Raw genomic sequence first — 22,089 nt, 5'->3', positions numbered from 1 at the left:
AATTATACTGAAAGGTCTTTCTAGTATTGATAATGAGTGCCCTGGTGGCCTAGGGGTTAAGCCACCAACATTGAACCACAACATCCCCGGTTCAGCCAAGGATCTTTATTGCATGCCACTCCCCCCTTTCTCTCCCCTCATTTCCTGTTATCGCTCTACTTTCAACTATCAAATAAAGGAATAAAATCCCAACCCGCATTGATAAAAACAGAGTGGGCAGTAGTTTGAATCGATATTAAAAAGGCCTCCAGTATAAAGCAATACTCTCAAGTTGAATTTAGCTAGGTGTCCCTAATAAACTGTCAACTGAGTGTATAGAGGCTTCAACTTTGTAACTCCAATGTCAGAATCCACCATAATGGAACCAACCAATCTAGTGCCTACCCAAAAATAGTTGGAGGGATTGTACTACACTAAAACTGAATGGGACACTAACTTTGTGGACACAGTGACATTACCCACAGGGTATTTACAGGGATATGGTTCATATCTACTCACACCACATTGTGGTTTGTGCTTTCATATCCAAATGAGCTTAATTTCAAAGTCAGTTTCTGTATCCACAGGCCAAAATCTGAACAAAATGAAAATTGTAGTCCAGACCTGAAAGGGCAGGACGCTCACAAAAAGCCTCTGACATGACCCTGATGATGGCCAAAATGTTCCAGATCTTGTAATAATCTAAATTCTTTCTTTGAGAAAACAGTACTTCCTTCCTTTAACTGTTAAATGCTGTTAAGTTTGTCACAGTGCCAATTTTTCCTTGACACCACAGATTACACTCTTTCTTGCAAAGCAGCTAAAAGCACATTCTTTAATATCATATGTAAGTATATACAGTTTCTTCCCTTTGGAAGACGTATCTGATCTGAAGATATATCTATGACTGCAATCTTTTTACTCACACTACATGATGATGACAATCTTTACTTTCTGCTGCCAATTTTTTCACTCACTAATTAACATGCTGACACAAGCACTTTTTGAATGGAGCCATGCTTCAGTTGATGATAAAACAGATGGGCCTCTTTTTAAACAACCTCTTTGAGTTCTAAATTAAGGTAAAATATGAAAAACAGCACAGCATGCTTGAAGAAATAATAAGCCCCTCCACACATGCTGTAGTAGGAAAAAAACATTTGTGTTATGATGATAGAATTTATCTTGATTGACATTTAAATTGAGTGAGATTATGGGTGATATACCTTTTCTCTTTTGTCCACTTCATCATTTGTATGTTTGCTCTGTGAGCCACGTGTTTTTGAAGCTTGCATTGGACCCATTGCCCCTGCAGCAGCCCACAACATTCATAATTTACTATCACACAACACACAGCCGTGCACACATACACATTCATAATTTACTGTGGGAATGTTCTTAACGCATGGCTCAACACAAGCACCCAAATACACGCTGGGAAGGCGCAGGCATGGGGAAAAGTGAGTTAGGCTCAAACACACACAAACTAAACATAAAACCGACATATATTGACATATTTACACTATTTTTTATGTTTCCACACTATTTTTTTCACCAATAAATGTACATAAATACTCAGTTACACACACACCTTCCCCTACACACACACACAGGGTGTGTTGTATGCCAGTCAGAATCTTGTCATGCTGGCCTCAATAGGTGGACGAGACGAGTTCATCAGCACACTGCTGTCCATAATGGAGGAGTTATGGGAAAAGGCTTTATGAAATGTAGGCCAAGTTAGTCACCAAGAAAAGCGCTGCGTAAAAGTCCCTCAGTTCAGAAATAGAGTAGCTGTGAAGCAGTTCTTCATTGATTTAAAGAAAAGGGATAAAGTTACGCAATTTCATCACCCATTTTGAATTAAGCATTCACATTGCCTTTTGGGTTGCCTCGCAAGAAGACGAGGACTACTTTGAGAGTCTCTGTACACAATACTTTCTGATCCTCAACTGATATCTGAATTAGGTAGGCAAAGCTGATAATTGTAATGACGAAGCCAGTCCTGTTCAATTCAATTTTATTTATATAATGCCAATTCATAACAGAAGTTTTATCTCATTGCACTTTTCCTGTAGAGCAGGTCGAGACTGTACTCTTTATAATATAATTTACAGAGACCCGACAAATATTAGAGGTTAAATTTAATTAATGCTGTCTAGGTTAACTAATTAGATCAGCTGAGATTGATTTTTCAAAGAAATGAACAAAGGGCATTTATTTCAGAGGCTAAGCTTATAAGGACTTAAAAAAAGTTTTGTATTCGCACAGCATCACCTTCTTATCCACCTGTTAACTGCTGTGCTATTTTTCCTGGGGCAATGAGTATTTCCCATTATATGTACCAGGGAATTAAAACATCTTATGGTCTTTTTTTAATATTGTAGGATCTCCATAAGGATATGGATATGATAAGATAGTGATACATTTACATGTCATCAGACCCTTTTTATAGGCTAGAATTCATATTTAAAAACCAGCTAATTCCCAATTGAGCTCACTTACAGCTGAGGCACATCCTCTGAGGAGTTTGTCTATATATAGGCATATTATCAGTCAACGTGTATGGATATTTCAGTATGGATTCCCAGGAATTAGATTAATGAATAAATTACCTTCAAAGAGATGTGAAACCACACCGCAAGAGAGAGGAAGACAGGGCAGGGAAGCAGAGCAAAAAAGGAGAGTGTAGATGGGTGTTTTATTAGGAGGAGAGTTAAGGAAATGGAATGAGATGGGAGGCATGCAAAAGGGGCGAAAGAGGAATGGGGAGCGAGTAGGGTTATAATGGGAGGATGTTGTCATTCTTTCCTTTTTAGTGGAAGAGCGAGGATTTGTGGGAGGAGGAGAAGGGGAAATGCCACAGTAGAGGAAATGAACTTGATGGGCTGTTTGGTGCAGAAAACCGAGGGATAGTCTTAAAAATTTAGGTGTGAGTGTGCATTGATGCATGGCAGCATTTGTGTAGGGTGTGTGTGTGTATTACGCCCTCCAATGAACAGTTGTGTACCTCAAATGGGGAATACCACAACATAGACATTGCAGCACTGGTTTGTTGTGGAAACCTCAAATGATGTCATCTGATTGGTCTTATTTGAGGGTTTCCTTGCATTGTAGCAGTGAAATAACATGTTTCTGTTGACTATTACAACTGGGGTCTCTCCCCCTATCCTCATTTTATTTTCTCGCAGTTATGTTTTGTTTACACCACCGTATCCAATAACAGTGCATTGAGGAGATTTCACAGATATGATTATTTGGAGCACGTAGTGGTTTTAAATGATGTTAGAGGTTCATGGCACAACCGAGCGATGATTCATTTAGCGGTCTTTTGTCTTTAATTTGCTGCTCTTTTTCTTGAGCACATATTCAGTCTCTCAAGTGAAAATACAGATTTTAAGTTACTCATTTTTTACCCCATTCCAAAGGCTACACTATTGAATAAGGTCACGGTTCCTTTACTGCAGTAAAGACGCTCAATGACAGTTGGTTTAATGTAGTTTGCAATGGAAAGTGACAGGAAAGATGGGAAGGAAGGAGAAGATGTGACAGAAGGTCTTGTACTTACTTAATGAGTGTTGATTTTTGTTAAACCTTTTTGTTAAACAAAATTTTATAATCTCAAGCTTTCCTCAATGTATGTAAACAGCAAACGGACACCCTAGCTGTGTCCAAATTGTTAATATATTCTCTATACCTGCTGCCTTTTTACATACTGTACAGCTCAGTGTATAGAATGTACTATTTATCCGGTACCTGGTATGGGACTGGAAATGTGCAAAATGTTTTGGACAGTTTTGACATTTTTAGGGACCGTCACCAAACTTGAAATGTCCATCCATGTTGTTTCCGTACCCTATCTTTTACCCAGTAAATGTGCACACCAACAATGCACTTTCTAATACTAATAGCTTTGATCGCTTTGGGTATCAATGATAAAGCGCTATATAAATGTAATTCATTATTATTACTATTAATACTATATACTATGTTTGTGGTGTTTAAAGGATAAGGCTGGTAATATCCTATATTTTTCTCATTGTCGTATGACCAAAACCAACAATTAATTGATCATATTAACAAGTATTGTCTGTAGCCACAGCAAAGATACAGCTTATTATCTGTGTCATAGTCCTCCATTGTTGTGACATTCACCTTAACTAGAACATGGGCACTGTAGTTAATTTCATTTCAATCCCACATACCTAGTCTTGCTGCTGTAAATATTCATTAGAGAACCAGATGTGTATTTATTCACAGCTGAAAATATTCCCCAACAAATGCACTATTTTCTCCTGTTTGTGGAACGTTTTTGCCTGATATCAGACAGAATTGTCAACTCGTTACATTCCATTTCCATCTTCAGTCTGACATTGCCTCCACTCTAACCTATATCCGTTCATGTCATGATGCCAGCCCAGAATCAGTCAACTTGGAGTGGGCTGATTCAAAGGTCTGGAACCTGGCAGGGAAAGTTTGGTATAAACTACAGTACCCAGCTTTTTAAAAATGAAACTATATATCCGTGACCTGTTTTTAATGATTTATGTCTTTAGTACGAAAGAATGGAAATAGGCCTGAGTGCTAGTTTGACCTTTTTTTTTTTTTTTTTTTTTTTTTTTTTTTTTTTTAAATAAATAGAGAATAGAGCCAACCTTGTCCTAAAATAATTTGGACCCAGCTGACCCTCATCAGTGTTTCGTGTTGACAGTTTGATCTGGTCTGTGTTTACAGAGGTGCATCTATTGTCGTAAGCGCTGTGCAGGAAAGCGACAGGCAGGTGCTTGTATCCAGTGCTCATGTGGCCGGTGTCCCACCTCCTTTCATGTGACCTGTGCCCATGCTGCCGGTGTAATCATGGAGCCTGATGATTGGCCATATGTCGTGTCAATCACCTGCCATAGACACCAATCACGGAGTTCGTCAGCTGTAAGTTATAGGAGAAGTGTTTCCTAGAGCTGTTGTGAACCAGGTTGTGCTCAGTTAGAATGGACATGGCAATGTGTTTGCACTTTAAGACAACTATCAAACTTTTATGTAATTTGTAAAATATTAATAGGTATAATTGGTTCTAGTGTAAACACACTAATTATTTGTGTTACACTCATACAGTGCAGTAGAAGTGGGTAAATGAATTTTGTTTTCAAAATAAATGTAAGTAGAGTAAAAGGTGCAGTGGTGGTTTAGTGTAGGAATATAAATATCCATATTGATGGAATTTCTTTAGAAAAGATATGATGATATAAAATGTATTACTTAATTATTCATGCTTGGAATGCAAGAAAAGACAAATATCTCTTTCAAAATTACGATTTGCTTTAAACAGTCAGTACACCAAAATCACAAAAAAACACAGGTTTTTCTCACTTAGCTTTGGTGGTATCTAGCCATGCCAATAGTGGCTATTTCTTCAGTAGAAAGAAAACCGTCCATAGGGAGGTCTGTGGATTATCGAGAGTAACCTATTTCTTGAAAGACATTGTAATTTTACAAAGCTGTGAGCTACTCTAAACAAAATTCCATTCAGCTCCACTGTAGCAGGGTGGTAACAGAAATTTCATAGTTTTGGTTTTATTTGTCTAGAAATCTATCTGCATGGCTAGATGCCATTTGGTGTAATTAAGAAAATATATTGGTTTTTAATTTGGGTAAACAGATCTTTTTAATATGCAACTGAAATGAACAGTAACGTAGTATCACTCGCCATATAATGATGTAGTATCATATAGGTTTTTGTTCGAAATTACATATATGTATTGATCATACAGTAGTCTAATTGCTGCTCTTTGCCCTCTGTCTATACTAGAAGCAGCGAGCGTGCCAAGCGTCCATCTCACTGGGCCAGACGGTGATCTCCAAACACAAGAACCTGCGCTACTACAGCTCAAAGGTCACCCAAATCACATCCCAGATGTTCTACGAGGTCATGTTTGATGACGGCTCCTTCTCCAACGATACCTACCCCGAGGATATAGTGGTGAGAATGTGTTTATTTGCAGACATGCTCGAGCGGTCACCTCCCAGTTGCACGAGGTCATATCAGATATTAAAACCCTCATTTTGAAAGGAGCTTCCTTTTTCTCAAGGAAGATTATTGGTTGTCAAATGGTCATTGCATGAGGGATTACATAAAAGCTTGTTTTAATATACTTTTTAAGGTGTGCATCTACAAAAGCAATGTGATTGAGTCATTTTGAATCATTTTCTCTCACTATGAACCTGTCTGCAATTACCATGAAACAACATGGATTTCTGAAAAGGTCATTCAAATTAAAATGGAATATCATAGGACTGCTGAGTTGTCATGGAAGCAGAAAATAATCACTGACATGATTATGGTAATGACTAAGTCTCACTTGGTGAGCTCAACACTGTTAAAGAGAAGTAGCTGTGACAAACAACCACACCTTATTACTTGCCTTTTTTTTTTTTTTTTTTAAAGCCTACAATTTATTTAAAAAAATAAATAAAAAGAGCAGCTCGGTGCGTTAACCGTGATTTTGTTGTGTAGTAATTTTACAAATCGGATACGATTGGACAACGGGGGAAAAAACACAAATGACACCTGGCGCTTTTCTGCTCTTGAGTTGAAGTTTTTTCATCTCAAGGCGTTCTATATATAACAGACAACAACTGGAAAAAGACGCCTATCACTGCAAAAACTGCAGCCTGTCTGATCAGGGCCTTAGTGAGGACATTCCACTAATTTCCATTCAATCCTGAACCTCAGCCTTAATTGACCTAGTCTTCTTTAGATGTACAGCAAACTGTACACCCCTTTAATTCTTGCTTAAAAACCCTTTAATAGATCAATTATATTGAATTATTTTTATCTGGAAACTACTTTGGTGTAATATACAACATAATTATGAATGACATTCCATTTATATTGTAAAATTATAAAATCCAACTACACCTTTTTTTTTTTTTATCAGGGCTTGATGGGATCACCCAACAAATTTAGTTTAGTCAACATTTCATATCCTAATTCATGTTGTAGCTACATGTTTTGAACATTTACCATTCAAATTTGAAATTGTAATTTGTCATAACTTTTAACCAGCAACCTGTAGGATGAATTTTAAAATACCTACCCTTGTGTGTGGTGTTTTGTGGAAAATCATTTTACAGCACCTTAGACTGCAAGCATGTGGATTGTTCAGTGTTGAAGCCTCTCATACAGTCTGTACGAGAGGTTGGACATCAGTCTTAAAAAAGTGAGGAATGCGCTTGTTTTGTTTGTCTTACACATTAAAAATATACACATGTCAAAAAATAAGGTGTTGAAATGATGGTGAGTTTGAAACTTTCACAGCAGAACTATATACCAAAAGTTTGTTTTCAGCTAAGTCAAGTGGTTTGGCAGGTAATCTTATCAAAGCACCTTACTGTATTCAACAGCAGGATAGAAAGACTGAGTCTGAATCAAGTCTAACCATCACATTAACCTCGTAAAACTAAAGAGAGCTCTTCCCAACATCGCTCACTTTGAATGACTTCTCATTTTCTATCCTTTGAGGACCTTTTGACACACACTCAGGCACTTACACGGACCAACCATTATTCTCTTGTATTTTTAGAGCAGAGATTGTGTGAACTTGGGTCCTCCTGAAGTGGGGGAAGCTGTTCAAGTGAAATGGCCTGATGGGCTGTTCTATGGTGCCAAATACCTGGGATCCAATGTCTCCTACATGTACCAGGTACACACACATACTGTACTATAGGCATACACAATCATGACGAATGGTAAATGTACGAGAGAGAGACACATGACCCAGTTTTCTCAGATTTATTTTTCCTGTGAATGTTGAATTAACTCAGTTGTTGGTCAGAGTGAGACTGCAGTGAACTTGTTGAAGTCCCTCAACATCAGAATTATCGTGACTCCACTGACGTTGTCAAGGTCCCCAGGTCTAGAGGTGGAGAGAAAGAGGAAAAAGCAAGAGGACACTTGAGACAGAGATTCAGGGAGGTGCTGAAGTCATGATGACTAAAGAGGAGTGGTGGAGATGAGATGGAAGATGATGGGAGGATGAAAAGAGCGATATGTATATAGGAAGCAAAAGCTAGACACAGTGGAAGCAGATGGGTAGAGGAAAGAGAGGGAGAGAGCAAAAAGAGAAGGATGAGAAGGAGGTGACAATCTGCATTATTCAAACTCACTGAAATATTCACTAAGCTAAGAGTCATGCGGTTTCCACTTAAAGCTTTATTTAGTTGAGCTGGGCGTCAACCATTAGTTATGCACAAATGCATCTGTGACGCACACACTCGGTTTAAGATAGGTCAGATTTTAGAAAAGGGCTGAACAAGAACTTTCCATTGTCAAGGTGTGTTTAGGTACGAAATAGGCTGTGTTTTACTTCAGGATCTACACAGCAATCAAAAACTTGAATTTCTTGAGCAGAAACTGTTTTTTTTTTTTTTTTTTGAGAGAGCAGAGGTAATGTGAAAATGTCTTTTAAATCATTCACACTGCATAATCAGAGTTGTTTCGTCATTGAAAAATGTTGATACATTGAAGGAGGTTTTGTTCTTTGCAATTTATGATGAAATAAGTTATATATAAATGACCATAATGGTAGTATGAAAAACCTCTGTATTGTTAATGCACTAACCCTACTTAAAATCATGTTTACTTTCCTTTTATAGAGACCTAATGCATAGTTTAGACTAGATAGTTGTATTTGCATGTTTACCACAAAGATCACTGCCTTATGTTTGACTGATGTTCAATTCTAGCGTCTTTTTAGGAGATTAACTAGGAAATTAATATATAGATTAAATTTAGAATTTTGAAAAGTGCCAAGTGGAAATTATATCATTAAATGTGTGTGTGTGTATGGGTGAAAGAGAGCCAAATGTATTTATAATGGACATGCAAATGCACTTGCATAGATACCTGCTGAATATTTTCATGTTATCTCAGGTTGAGTTTGAGGACGGGTCTCAGGTGCTGGCAAAAAGAGAAGACGTCTATACTTTAGATGAAGACCTGCCTAAAAAGGTGAAACGTAGACTTGTAAGTATTAGACTTACTAGGCAACACAAACTTTAAACCATAAGTTTGATACTTTAATATCATGAAAATTCTCTCGCCACCTGGAACATTTTCTTGTTTACTCATTGGTGTTTCCTCATGTCTCATTTTCTAGTCCACGGCATCAAGCATGCGTTTCCAAGACGCCTTCTTCACAACGCAGGGGGAGAGGAAACGGCAGAGAACACCCAATTCACGCTTCCAAAAAGACTATGTGGCCCTACCAGGCCTCCGTACAACTGCCAAAAGCACATGGGAGCAACGCAGCCACAAAGGGAAATGAAGTCATGGAAAAGGATCAATGACAAATGAATGCACTGATGCACAGGTTGTTTGTGCGGGTGTGAGTATGCTTGTGTGTAAGTTCTTTGGATCTACTTCCATCTTAACGATTGCCCACACAACTTCCCTGTGAACAGATCAGAGGAAACAACGTAAGGGAATGGGTGATATGGGTTAGATGGATGACGATAACTTACGTGTGCTTGTACATTATACATCAGTGATTGGTGGCTGGGTGTTGGGACGGGCTGGAGAAGAATTCTGATTGGACACCTGGACTAAATAGAATGGGTTAACAGAGGGCATTGTTGCCTCAGTTGCCTAGTGCTTTCACATCCGTCAGGGAAAATAAACGTGACTTACATTTGTCACATCACCCTTTTTGAAATAAACAACTTAAACTTTTTTCTTTGTACATGAAAAATTCACAGGTGAGATTTTTCTAAATAGCTTGCCTATGGTAGCTTTTTCGGGATCTGTTATTTCCAGTTTTGATTTTGAATATTTATGCACTTTGTAGTATTTGCCTCATGTCTTACGGTTTCTCCCCGCATGTTAAACATTGTCTCCTAACTGCTTCTGCAGGGCCAAATCCAATTACACTACAATGGCTTCCTCTCTGCATATATGAATTGTGTAATTTGACACTGAAAAATTAATCACTGCTGAATTTAAAAAAATAAATAAATAAATGTAACCACATATTAATCATTTCCTAAGGTGAAAGAATCAGACAGGAAGCCATGCCTTTTGTGTTGGATTCTTTGCCCTGTTAACGTGAAATGCTACTGTAGCTCTGTTGAATGAAACACATTGAAATTATTTAAAATTTGTATTTATTTTTGGCTTGCTATAGTTAAACTATTGCTAACTGCTGTAAGGAAAACAATAAAAAATTACATATGTTTTTTTTTATTAAATTGTCAATTATTTAAAGTAATTCAGTTAGTAAGACTGAAAAAGGAAATTCCAGGTACAGTGGGGAAAAAATGGTTTATGTGTATGTATCTTGGAGAAAAGTAGCATTTCAATTAGTGATCTTCATCCCAGATCCATGTTAACAATGACAAGCTTGTTCCCTGCCTCCTGAGATGCAGGCTGATGTGAATATGCAACCATATGAATGACATGAAATGACAGATCATTGCCATCACACTGTATTTAAATGGTTGATTATTGTCTTTAGTAAAGATATAATTGCACTTAGCCATTACTAGTAAAACAACTTTTTCTACAGTGGTTTTGACGACATGATTTCTAAAAGATAAGACTGAGTACATAAGGTCAAGGAATAGATTTTCTTATGTGTTAAGGTTTGATTAAATGTCCAAAGAATCAACTGCTTGAACTGCTAGATTAAGAGACATTTCCAAGGTTAGTAAACATGTGCGTCATTGTACAGATATAAACTGCCTGACCAGTAATTGCAGGTGAACGGCTGCCTCATGCTGATGGATACGGAGTGTTCCCAGCCCTTTTCTTCGAGCAGGGCCTGAGGAGCCTGGCAGAACAGGCAGGAAGTGAAATCCAGGAGGTATCTTAACTGGCCATGGCGGGACTACAAAAAAAACGTTGTACTCCCGTGGAAACCATGCCACTGCTTCAGATGGCTCTTTGTGATACTGAAGCCCAAGCAAGAAGACAATTCATCTTTTATGAAAATGCCAAACAAACACACACAACTCCATGACTTTCAAGTGGTGCAATGTGAGAATGGGCATACTGTACAATATGCTACCCTGCAGTCTGTCTTCTGCAGTCTTCTGGTGGCTAATATCTGACACTTTTGACAAAAAATACCTATAAACATGTTTTTTAGACCTTGGTAAATATAGGTTGTATACTGAAGGCCTATTCCAATAAACAGATTTACTCATTTAGGATAACTTTGCTGAGAAACCTCCACTCTTTGTCGGTGGTGTCTGTTATTAGCCTGTACCTTGGGCCATCACAAGTTGATAACGAGCACCCCCAACTCGAGCCGTTTGGTCTCAGGAGGCCAGATGCAGCAGCCCTTACTTCAGCACAGCCTACACGAGAGTCTAATCCTAACATTCAACCTACAAAAAGACAGTGATTATTTAAAAATCCTGCTCAGGAGTTGCCAACTTACTACAAGTGGAAACGATCTGAACCAGCTAACTTTTCAATTCAAATAACTCACAAACAGCCACTCAAAATCATCAAATACTGATCTAATTTCTGGGATCAGCACATCCCTGGTTTGTCAGGCTAGGTGTCTGTTACTGGCCATTCTCCAAAATGCCTCATCACAATTGGGTTTTATCCCATGATCACTGCTCCCATAACTGACTTGAAAACCATTCAAGAATGCCTTCTGAAGCTGGACAAGAGTACGCCATCAGTACATTTGACCTAGGGGTTTGCAAGACCCTACCCTCTAATATAGAATGAACCTGAAAAATACAAAAAAAACATCAACAATCATCCTCATTGGTATATTCCATTGCTGTGGAGCATACTTGAATGGCATAGGCAGAAGATACTGTCAGGGGAGTGGATGGGTAGAAGCAAAACTGATCACCACAGGCTCTGTGGCTGGGGCCACTGATAGAAAGAATTGGGACAGAACTATGAGCACACACAAGTCCATGCTAGAAGCTTGAGAGACTCTCGAGGAAACTCATAAACCACTCTCTCCTGAAGGTACTGCTTTTCTGGAAAAACTTGAACTGAATGAATCTACTGTCACTGAAATTCTATCAGCTGCTGATGTATCTCACCATATAGCAGAACATTCTTTCAGAGAAACAGTGAGAAATGGGGAGCTGGGAGAATCTGGCCGGTTTTGGATGGCAGACATGGACTGGATATCTGGCTCACCCTATCAATGAATAGCGCAATCAAAATGAATGACTATGATGGGTACAAAGCTGCCATAAACATCATGCCAGACCTCTTTCTGTTCAGATCAGCAGAATTATGCTAGATTCATCACATACTTTGGATACTTTCTTGAACACACTGAGGAAACACAGCCAGGTTCGGAGAAACGCTTGTGCGCTGGAGCAATCGGCGTAGCCAGATCACATTTCCCAGGCAACCACTGTCACACTGACAAAACAATAGAGGAGACAGCTATGAAATGGTTTAAGTCAAATTCAAGTTCTGGAATCTGTGGAATCACCAGTGATTATGAAGCTAGCCAACGTCACATCCTGACTGCCCATGTTAAGGGAGAGTTTGAGTAGGCCATTTGGAATATGGTTAGCGGCTGAGTCGAGCATTCAGAAAAGCGAATGCGAAAAGAGATCTAAGACCACGTGAAATCCCTCAGTCCGAGGAACAAGTGCAGCAAACAATAGACGCATTTTAGACTTTCACCAACCCACTTCAGCTGAGATGTCTCAGCCCTTGTTAAGTTTGTCTTCAGGAGCAGCTTTATCCGGAAAGGTGCGCTATGATGTGCTGAATGCTCTGAAAAATTACCAAACTCAAAAAGAGTTTATCATTGATCGATTTCTTACAAAACCTTTTCGAACATATCAAGAGGAACAAATTCAAGACGATGTCTTCCACCACACTTAAAAGGAAGCTTGTGGCATCAAACCAGAAAGTGATCCAGTATAAGGCCATTGGATTTATCCTATCTTTTAGATCTTCATCAAATCACAGCTACTAAGGTCACAAATCAGCACATCTGACCTGATGTGCTATTCCCTGACTCTGATGCCATCTCAACAATTCATGGCTTCTTTGCAAAAACCAACAAAGCACAAGGGATTTACATGCGAATGCGCAGATCCCTTCTCCTAGTGTGGTCTCATTCAAGATGAGAACTCCTCGTTCTACATGAATGATGTGCCCCAGACAATGAAGACTGTATCAGAGCATATCTTCAAAAGTCTACCTGCTGCAGCTGAAACAGTATTCAGCACAGACACTTATGTTGACCGTCTTTATTCACCAAAATCAGCTGAGAGGGATCGTAGAGGTTGTGGTGAACAGTTTATAGTTAATGGTCTGAATGTTCATCAACCTGCAGATTGGAAAGCTTTCCTCACAAATGATAAAAACAAGAAAAAACTCATTCATTTACTTCTCCAGCACTGGAGCTCTCCAGATAGGGTGGAATAGATCCTCCGAAGGCCTGTCATCTTCATAGAGGCTGGTCAAGCTTTCAAGATAGAATCTCATGCTGGAGTGATGTCACAAGAACTTCTGCCTGAGATCTGTTCAAACCATGAAGAAACTGATGTGAGGCTGATCATCTACATCAAGTATATCCAAACCAAAATGCCTCACATCAAAGCAAAAGACTCTGACATTTCTTCATTGTTCTCTATTACGACAAATCATTCACAGTTGACACCATCATTGACATGGGAGATAAGCTGATCAATATCAACCAGCTGGCTGAAAATTATTCACAAGAATGCATTTCAGCTCTGCTGGCCTTATTGATGTCTTGGCTGAAGAGGGGACAGATGAGGGTGACCTCGTTGATGAAATCCATACAAATATGGATGATGAATGCACCGGTTCAAGGTTTGGGGACGCCAGTGACACCACAAACCAAAAAGTCACTAGCTCCCATAACGTTTGGCCCACACGTCTAATATTTTACACAGATGTAGTTGACATGATGTTAAAGGTATGTGGCGATTTTCATAGTTTTAACATTGAGCACGGCCTTGTTAATGCTACTCAAAGACGACATACTAAATGAGCACATTTTGACAAACTAGAGCAGGTTGCCTTTCAAATGAGTCCTCATGCATTTTGGCATTACAGTTCTTCTGTTACAAGCTTTTTTATTTGGGTATGCCAATGATGAAATAAAAAAATGTGATTTTAAAAACGGGTTTAAAGTTGGACACCTAAATGTTAAGTACTTAGATGCACATTGATTTGCAATATCACAACTATTGATGGTTGGCTTGATCACATGGTAGTCCTACTAGTCTGTATTGTATCTCTACACCACTTGAGTGTATTGGTTTGGACAAGCTGTCTGCATATCCATAAACATTTTCCTACTGTAGTATTCACTTTTCATGTTCTTCACTTTAGACAGCAGTACTAGCAGTACATATGAACATAGTTTCATTTACCTCAATTTGTTACAACTTAACAGTTAAATACATGTTAAACAGTGACATTGCTACATTGCCACAGTAGCATGATTGAAAAGCCAAATGGAGAAGCCTATAGCTCTAAAATACCAAGCAAGCCTTTAGAGCATCCCACACAGTCTAATAGAGGAAATTTTGAAGTTGTGGGAATTGAGCTGATGACACTGTTCATGGCAAATGCAACAGAGCTTCAGAGGCTGCGACGGGAAGAAGACTGATCTGAACTGTTCTGCTCATAGCCCAGAAGCAAGACAGTCTCTCTATGGCCTGGTAGAGACGTTGGAAGATAATTTGCTGTGCCTTTACAATGACGAGACAGACATGAATGAGTAAGGCCCTTTCAGCTACAGCTCTCCACTCACTAGCCTCAATCTGTTTCCCAACATGGATTTAACAAGACTAAAAGTTTATAGCAAGAAGCTGCTCATTACACAGCCAAAAAAGTTGCTGAAACATTTCTGGATGATGCTGGAGTAAACTTGGAGACAAAATAGAGATAATATTGCTGTTCTTAGGGTCTAAAAAAAAACTAAATTATGGCCTAAGGGGCCACTATAGGAAAGGTTGTCTATTTGTACATTGGCCATTTTAGGACATCTTAAACTCAGCTCTACATTGTCAGACTCGGCTCAGCTTTCCTCAGTCAAAGCTGCTGTAGATTGTGAGTGAATATTCCTATCATAAGGCTAGTCTGGGTCCAGAAATGCCTATAAAAATGGCTTGTCTGTTAGGACATATGAGCAAAGGCTGAGGGGTTCCATGCCATTCTTATAATGAGTTATATTTGAATTGGTTGTCTGAAAACAGAGATAAAGAAATGAATGAAAAAAAAGAAAAGAAATTTGATCTAACCTTGTGTTAACAAACATAATAATGAAACAATAACTTAACCACTATGGAAACTGCACGTTTACAGCAAGTAACAAACCACAAAGCTGCCAAAGTTTCATTTTAAAACTATCAAATAAACCACCATGAACTTACGGATCATTTTCACACAGTTCAAACAAACCACTGAGGGAAAGGTCATCCCCATGAGGCCCGCTTGCTTCTTTGATCAGAAAGGATTTGCCGTAGGTGAGATGACTAACAGGGGCTCCACCCACTCAGGTCAGGTGGAGGAAGATTGGAGTGGGAGGGTGTTTTCCACAACTGCTATTGAGCCTGTGTTGGCACACTAGTTTTTTGACATACTATGAATTAATGTCAATGTACAGCTGAGACTCAAAAAGGAATTTACTTCATACTATCCTGTCATGAATGAACATGTTGGACAAGTGTTATTTTGACCTGTTAGTGGCACCAGATGAAAAGTGAAGGGATCACCAGAGTCATTAGGGTTAATTCTCCCAGGAACATGTCTGTACTAAATTTCATGGCTCATTCTAGATGGATTGTATAAAAAGTACTAATACCACAATATGAAAATACTCAGTACAAGTAAAAGTCATGCATTTGAAACCTCACTTAACTAAAAGTATTATTTATGTGTATTATCAGCACAATTTACTTGAAGTATCAAAAGTAAAAGTATCAAAAGTAAAAGGTCCCTGTCAGTGTTTTACTAATATATATGATGTTTCTGGATTAATGTTACTGTTAATGTGTATGTTGCATTTAACTGCTGTAGATGTTTAAGGTTGAGCTAATTTTAACTACTTTATATACTGTTATGTAGTTTAATCTACAGCAATGCATCATATTCTACAAGATCATCATATGTTTGTAGTGTTGCTGTCCTGTGAGAACCATGTCTCTCTAAAAAGTCAACTACTAATGAGCTCAGAAAAACAGCCCTCTTTTCTTTGTCTCAAAGTTTTTGTTATATTTAGGTATAGTTATATTTAATAATAGTAATATTTATCTTAAGAAGTAGGAGAGTTTTTCCTCAACCCATAAAGGAAAACTTCATCCTTCAGTTTATCAGAAACATTCAAATTCAGAATCACCAAATTTGGAGATACATGGTTTTCACTGGACAGGAAGGGTATGAAAAATTATAATCAGAACAGTAACTAACTTAACTAAAGCTGTCAAACAAATGTAATGGGGTTATAAAGTTACCTTGAATTTGTACTAATACCACTGGTATTACCATCTGCCTCAGCTATTCTTGTGTTTAGTGCTAATTAGCAAATGTTAGCAAGCTAAACTAAGATGGTGAACATTATACCTGCTAAGCATCATTAGCATTGTCATTGTGAGCATGTTGCCATGCTAGCGTTAGCATTTAGTTTCAACCACTGCTGTGCCTAAATATAAACTCACAGAACTGCTAGCATGGCTGTAGACTCTTAATCTTGTTACAAAAATACCTTTAATCTCACTCTTGTTTATGGTAGGCCTATCTCATATCTCTCTCTGAGTTGTAACCACTTTCACTGAATTTGCCAAAGACCATCTGCTATGCTATAGTGGTCCAGAGAAGGACCACGTTTTAGCCCCTTTACTACAGCTTGTGAGCGCTAATATACTTTACATCACTCCTGATAATTTTCCAAAGCATTCTGTACATTTCTAGATTGACTTCATACCTTTCATGCACTCTTGTATTCAGTTCATTTAACTGATGAGCTATGAACAAATCCATATAAGACACACAGCAAGCAAAGCAAACATTGTGAGTGTGTTTGAATGTACTAACATGAAGAATTTCTAAACTGCCTTGCTGTATGACCATCATAACTGTGACACAAAAGTAAAGAGGGCTTATTTTTCATTGTGATGGACATATCTCCAGCAAGTTTTAAGTCTCAGCAAGTTAATTTTCATAAATCACTGAAACAACTGAGACCAATAACTGCCTGGAAGGCAAAAAGTCAATGAATGTAAGAATGCATGGTATGTGTCCCTGTTAAATGGTCTACTACTGTAAATTATACTTTGTTAAAGTGGTCTAATGTAAGTATAATTATATAACACAAATACAATCCTTGCCCTCACGTCATCCTTTTACAACACAAGTCATTTAAGAAAACAAAAAAGCAGTCTTAATTTGAGACTGTTTGGTACGGAAGCGTAATGCATTCACTTGAGAAAAAAATGTTTGCCCTGTTTTTCTGAATTAATGAGATTATTATCTCAGAATTCCGAGAAAAGTTTTCATGGGAAAAAAATTCTGCCCTGTTTTTCTGAATTAACGAGATTATTATCTCAGAATTCTAAGAAAAGTTTTCATGGGAAAAAAATTCTGCTCTGTTTTTCTGAATTAACAAGATACCTCAAAATCCTGCGAGAGGCTCTCACCTGCATGGAGTACGGCTGCAGCCTGACCCTCCAATAATAATATCATCCATATTACTTAAAGATATGAGTATCTCCCAATGTCTCAAAACCAAACCAAAATAAAACTGGATTAAACTAACCAGGGGGGACATGTTTGCTTCCATGAAATCGAGCTCTCATTTACTTGAGAGCTTCTATTGGGATTTTGACGTATCTCATTAATTCAGAAAAACAGAGCAGAAATTTTTCCCATGAAAACTTTTCTCAGAATTCTGAGATAATAATCTTGTTAATTCAGAAAAACAGTGAAGTGAATGCATTATGCTTCCGCAGTAGTTTGGAGCTCGTTTCTGTAGCATTACAAACATGAAAATCACAGTTGACTTTAAAACAGATCACAATATCTCACCACCAACATAAGGCAGCCAAAAATAACTAAAATCAACATTTCATCAAAAATAATGTCTTCAAAAGTTGATGTTGTTGCAGTTACTTTTGGGATTGTTCTTAAAAATTGCTTTTTTTTTAAATCTTTATTATTCCAACCGTGTTATTTAAAGTGTAAAGTATTGATATACAAAACGACAGCAGTAGCAATTATTTCACTTGAGTTTATTTGTAACAAATGAAACTTGTGTCGACAGAGAACAGAAATCCATACAGACCTGTTTTTCGGTTTTCACACGCTCCGATAACCAATGTAAGAAAATAAAAAGCACTTGTTGACTCGGAGCAGAAAACAAAACAAAACAAAAAAAAAAAAAAAAAAAGGTTTACATTTACAGACCAATTGGAGGTAACCGGTCCAAATAACACACCATATTTTCATTTTTATACAATTTATAAACTCCAGTTTTATCCATCTACATGATACATTGGGGGTAAAATAGAACACTTTTTTTTGTGAAACTTCTCTTTTGTGGTACAACAAATCCACAATGTGATGTATTGCACATACTGCTGTGCCATAAACTGTGATTTCAGGTGCATCCTTTTATTATATCACTCTGTATATCTGATAGATTTTTATTCACTCTTTACCTTTATCCTTTATTTATTCATTTATTTATTTATTCAATTACTCTCTGTGTTTTGTGTTATTTACATATACACAACCATGTGAGTATTACAGGGTCCATCTATACTGAGTTCAAGTAAAACTCCTTTTGGTAGGGGGCAGGTGGGGGCTATCAGAGATAATAGGATACTAGTATTAGTGCATAGTACAAAGAGAGAAAGTGCAAGTCTTCCCATAACAGGTGCGACCAAAGGGGCATCTCAAAAGTGGTACCATGCATACAAAAAACAACAACAGGGTTACTGTAAGATGGTGGAAAACTGTCAACGATCCCTTATATGGTCAAGCATTAATGGAGATACAAAAAAATGATGTAGCTTCTGTGTTGTTGGAGACATAGCACCTGAACTTCTCTCTGCCTTTGTTGTTAAAGGAAAAAAAAATATGACTGTAGACATCAGAACGAGGAACACAGATGACCAGTTTGACTGATTTCAGGTGAAGGGCTTCAGGTGGGATACATGAGCGTATCCATGCGGTTTGTTATTTTGCTTTTTTCTCCAAACTGACAAAGATAGCCACTGCCGTTCAGCTTTATATAGATTTCTACATAGCTGAATAAGTATGACTTGTCTGAGCCAGCTCACAGTCGGTGCCAAAGTTGCTAGTGTGGCCAAAATTTCATGGCAGGCAAACTGAAGTCTGAATGAAAGAGTATGTACACAAAGCTTGTGCAAAGTGTCCCAGGAAGTGAAAGACGGAAAGCTGTCGACATAGAAACTTTTTTCTGTCCACAATGATCGGACCATCCAGCTAATAACCTATTTTGAAACCACATTTTTTTTCTTTAGTTGAGTCTCATGTAAGATAAGATTTGTTTGTGTTTTTTTGATTTAAAGAGATATGATGATGTTGTTGCTGGGTTGAAAGTGATGAGTACAACTATGCAGCCTACACAGAGCCTTCCATACAAAAGTTCACAGCCAAAAACAAACACATGAGACACTTTCACATACTGTAACATAACAAAATCATATGCACAGACATTCAGTTCACATACACACAAGCATACATACATAAAATACACAAAAAACCCTTTAAAGTAACTTTATCAAAATAGGCGTGTAATATAAGGCACTAGAAATCTAAAATCAAAATACTTATTAGATGCTGTTTGAAATATGAGTCTGATCATTCGTTGGTTGCCATGACACACAGAAGGATGACATCATCTACTGGAGTTGTGACGTGATAAAAGATCTACTTCAGAGGTCAGAGGTCGTTCCTCTGTTTGGACACATTAAACGGTGGTGAGAACCATATCGAGTGTAACATCCTTGTGTCTGGAAAATGATGCACCATCATCAATATCATCATCGTCATAATGGCATATAACTGCAGTTAGTGACTTGACACAAAAATATATAATACATCTACTTATTGCACACTGAATCAGACAGAGAGAAAAGTCATAGGTGAGCATTCCAGTGAGAAAATTGTTCCTTCCCCGACCCCCCCATCCCACCCTGTTTTCTACATCCCTTTCTCGCTCCCTGCTTGAGAAATCTTTGTGAAGCTTATTTGGACACATAAATACTTGTTTTTTTTCTCATTTTGCTTTCTGTGCATACTCTCCTTAATTGTGTTTTATCTGGCTTTCTCTCAACCTGCACACAGATCAACTTTCTGGTAGCAGCGGGGTTAATACTGTACCTCTGTGGGCCCCTTGGAAATTCAAAAATGGCCGTCCTCTCTGACACCGCAGGCCAGGGTTAAAATGAGGTTGAGAGTCCTGTGTGCATGCGCAATGTGTGTCTGGGTAGAGAATACAGGAGAGTGACACTCAATGGTAGTGTTTTTCATAGAATTGTGAACATTTTCCACACTAGATTTGATTGTACACTTTTAAAACAGTACCGTATCACTTTAAAAAAATCGCTACAGCTCATTGGATTACACAGAAAAAGAATACAACTTTGCCTTTGTATGGTCGGTGGGGACAAAGTCATAAATCTGTAAAAACAAATAAAAACTGAACGTGCCACAAGGAATACCCAGTTTTTAAAAAACAAGATAGTCACATATCTATATTTTTCTAAAAAACTAAATGAATGTTTTACTTTGTGGTATGCATTTTAAACCTCCCTCAAATTTCCCTTATCTTAAATCGTGACGCATAAGGTTGAACTGGTGGTTTTTATTACTGTATGGTAGAAATATCTTCTTATTCATTCACAGGAAACGAGAGTCTGTTTCCAAAACAAAACAGAAAAAAAACACTTCTTGGTGTCTTTTTTTTGGGATGTGGGTTCTTTGTCTTTTTAATACGGTGTGCTCTGTGTTTACAGTCTCCTGTTGGCAATTCTCTGGTGCTCAAAAGTCCCAGTTCTTTCTGTCCACGAGGCTTCCATAAGATGGATTTTGTAGACTCCTTCTAGACAGTCCTCAAGATAGAAAAATCAAAATTTCCTGTGACAGCTAATTACTGTAGCCGGGTCCTGTATTTACGTCGGTGATGCTACACTGGTGGTGGACGAGGTGAGAGTTCCACACCCAAACAATGTAAAGCAATCTGGGTGCTCACAAAAGCACTGAAATTAATAAAAATCAATATTTGATCAAGTATTCTGATTGGAACAGTGGTTGAAGTTGCTTCTTCAGACTGACCAATGGGTGTGTTTGGGCTGAGGGTGGAAGGAAACACCCTTGTCAAGCAGGTTGCTATGGCTCAGTTAGAGGTGCTGTTTCTGGGTACGGGATAAGCCGATGGTCCCCCTTCACTCTGCATGTGGTGGCAAAAATCTTCAAAGACACATTGCAGCCTAGTGCATTAATTCAGGCTGCGTGTGACCTAAGAAAAGTGCACTAGGTGGGATGTGGCATGAGAGACGGCCACTGGGTTTATGTTGCATAGTGATCAAAGCTTCCCAGGTACTCCAGACTGGCCCGGTAGCAGAACTGGTACTGGTCCTGGAGGAAGGGAGGAGTATCAAGTCAGTGACAGAGGAAAAAAAGGCTGAAAAAGAGACAAGCGGGAGTGGGAAAGAGAGCATGAACTAGAAGGAAGACAATAATAATAAGCTCACCTCTGTCTGAACGGTGGCAGGTCTCTGGGTACGCAGCATCTTGACAGTCTGAAAGATGTCCACAACTCCCTCGTACCTCATCCTCTCCAGCACGATGCTGAGGGTGATGAACACACCAGTCCTCCCTACTCCAGCACTGTTGGTGGACAGGAAACATATTTAGAGCTGGATGTATTTATAACTGCAGCACCTGTAGTCATGTATGACAAACTGAAGTGCCATGTTTTCAATCATATACAGAAATTCCTCCCACTGTTAGTAGTAGTAACCTAATTCAGATTTTTTGCTCACACATGGCAAAGATCAGACACCATTTGTATTAATAATGTATGTAAGCAGGAAAAAAAATGTTTTAGATCTTTA

The 22,089-nt window shown here is 38.3% G+C and overlaps 2 protein-coding genes across 30 annotated transcripts in view; one reads left to right on the top strand and one right to left on the bottom strand.

The window, feature by feature from the left end:
• The window catches only part of kdm4c (lysine (K)-specific demethylase 4C), a 30,738-nt gene extending 20,532 nt beyond the window's left edge, over window positions 1–10,206 (top strand). For 2 of the 6 annotated variants that reach the window (XM_044189905.1, XM_044189904.1), the window contains exons 18-22: window positions 4,714–4,908; window positions 5,786–5,956; window positions 7,560–7,679; window positions 8,909–9,001; window positions 9,135–10,206. In XM_044189905.1, coding sequence (XP_044045840.1) covers window positions 4,714–4,908; window positions 5,786–5,956; window positions 7,560–7,679; window positions 8,909–9,001; window positions 9,135–9,302 — 747 coding nt within the window. In that variant the 3' untranslated portion in view covers window positions 9,303–10,206. The remainder of the gene's footprint in view (window positions 1–4,713; window positions 4,909–5,785; window positions 5,957–7,559; window positions 7,680–8,908; window positions 9,002–9,134) is intronic. The other 4 variants (XM_044189906.1, XM_044189908.1, XM_044189909.1 and 1 more) reach the window with 4 other exon arrangements.
• An 8,011-nt stretch (window positions 10,207–18,217) lies between these two features.
• The window catches only part of ptprdb (protein tyrosine phosphatase receptor type Db), a 169,554-nt gene continuing 165,682 nt past the window's right edge, over window positions 18,218–22,089 (bottom strand). For all 24 annotated transcript variants that reach the window (XM_044189821.1, XM_044189819.1, XM_044189828.1 and 21 more), the window contains 2 exons: window positions 21,727–21,862; window positions 18,218–21,610 (listed from right to left, as the gene is read on the bottom strand). In XM_044189821.1, coding sequence (XP_044045756.1) covers window positions 21,542–21,610; window positions 21,727–21,862 — 205 coding nt within the window. In that variant the 3' untranslated portion in view covers window positions 18,218–21,541. The remainder of the gene's footprint in view (window positions 21,611–21,726; window positions 21,863–22,089) is intronic.

This window comes from Siniperca chuatsi, linkage group LG3 (genome assembly GCF_020085105.1).
Source record: "Siniperca chuatsi isolate FFG_IHB_CAS linkage group LG3, ASM2008510v1, whole genome shotgun sequence".
Taxonomy (NCBI): Eukaryota; Metazoa; Chordata; class Actinopteri; order Centrarchiformes; family Sinipercidae; genus Siniperca; species Siniperca chuatsi.
Note: the sequence above shows the minus strand (reverse complement) of the source record. Positions and strands in the feature narration are given on the sequence as shown.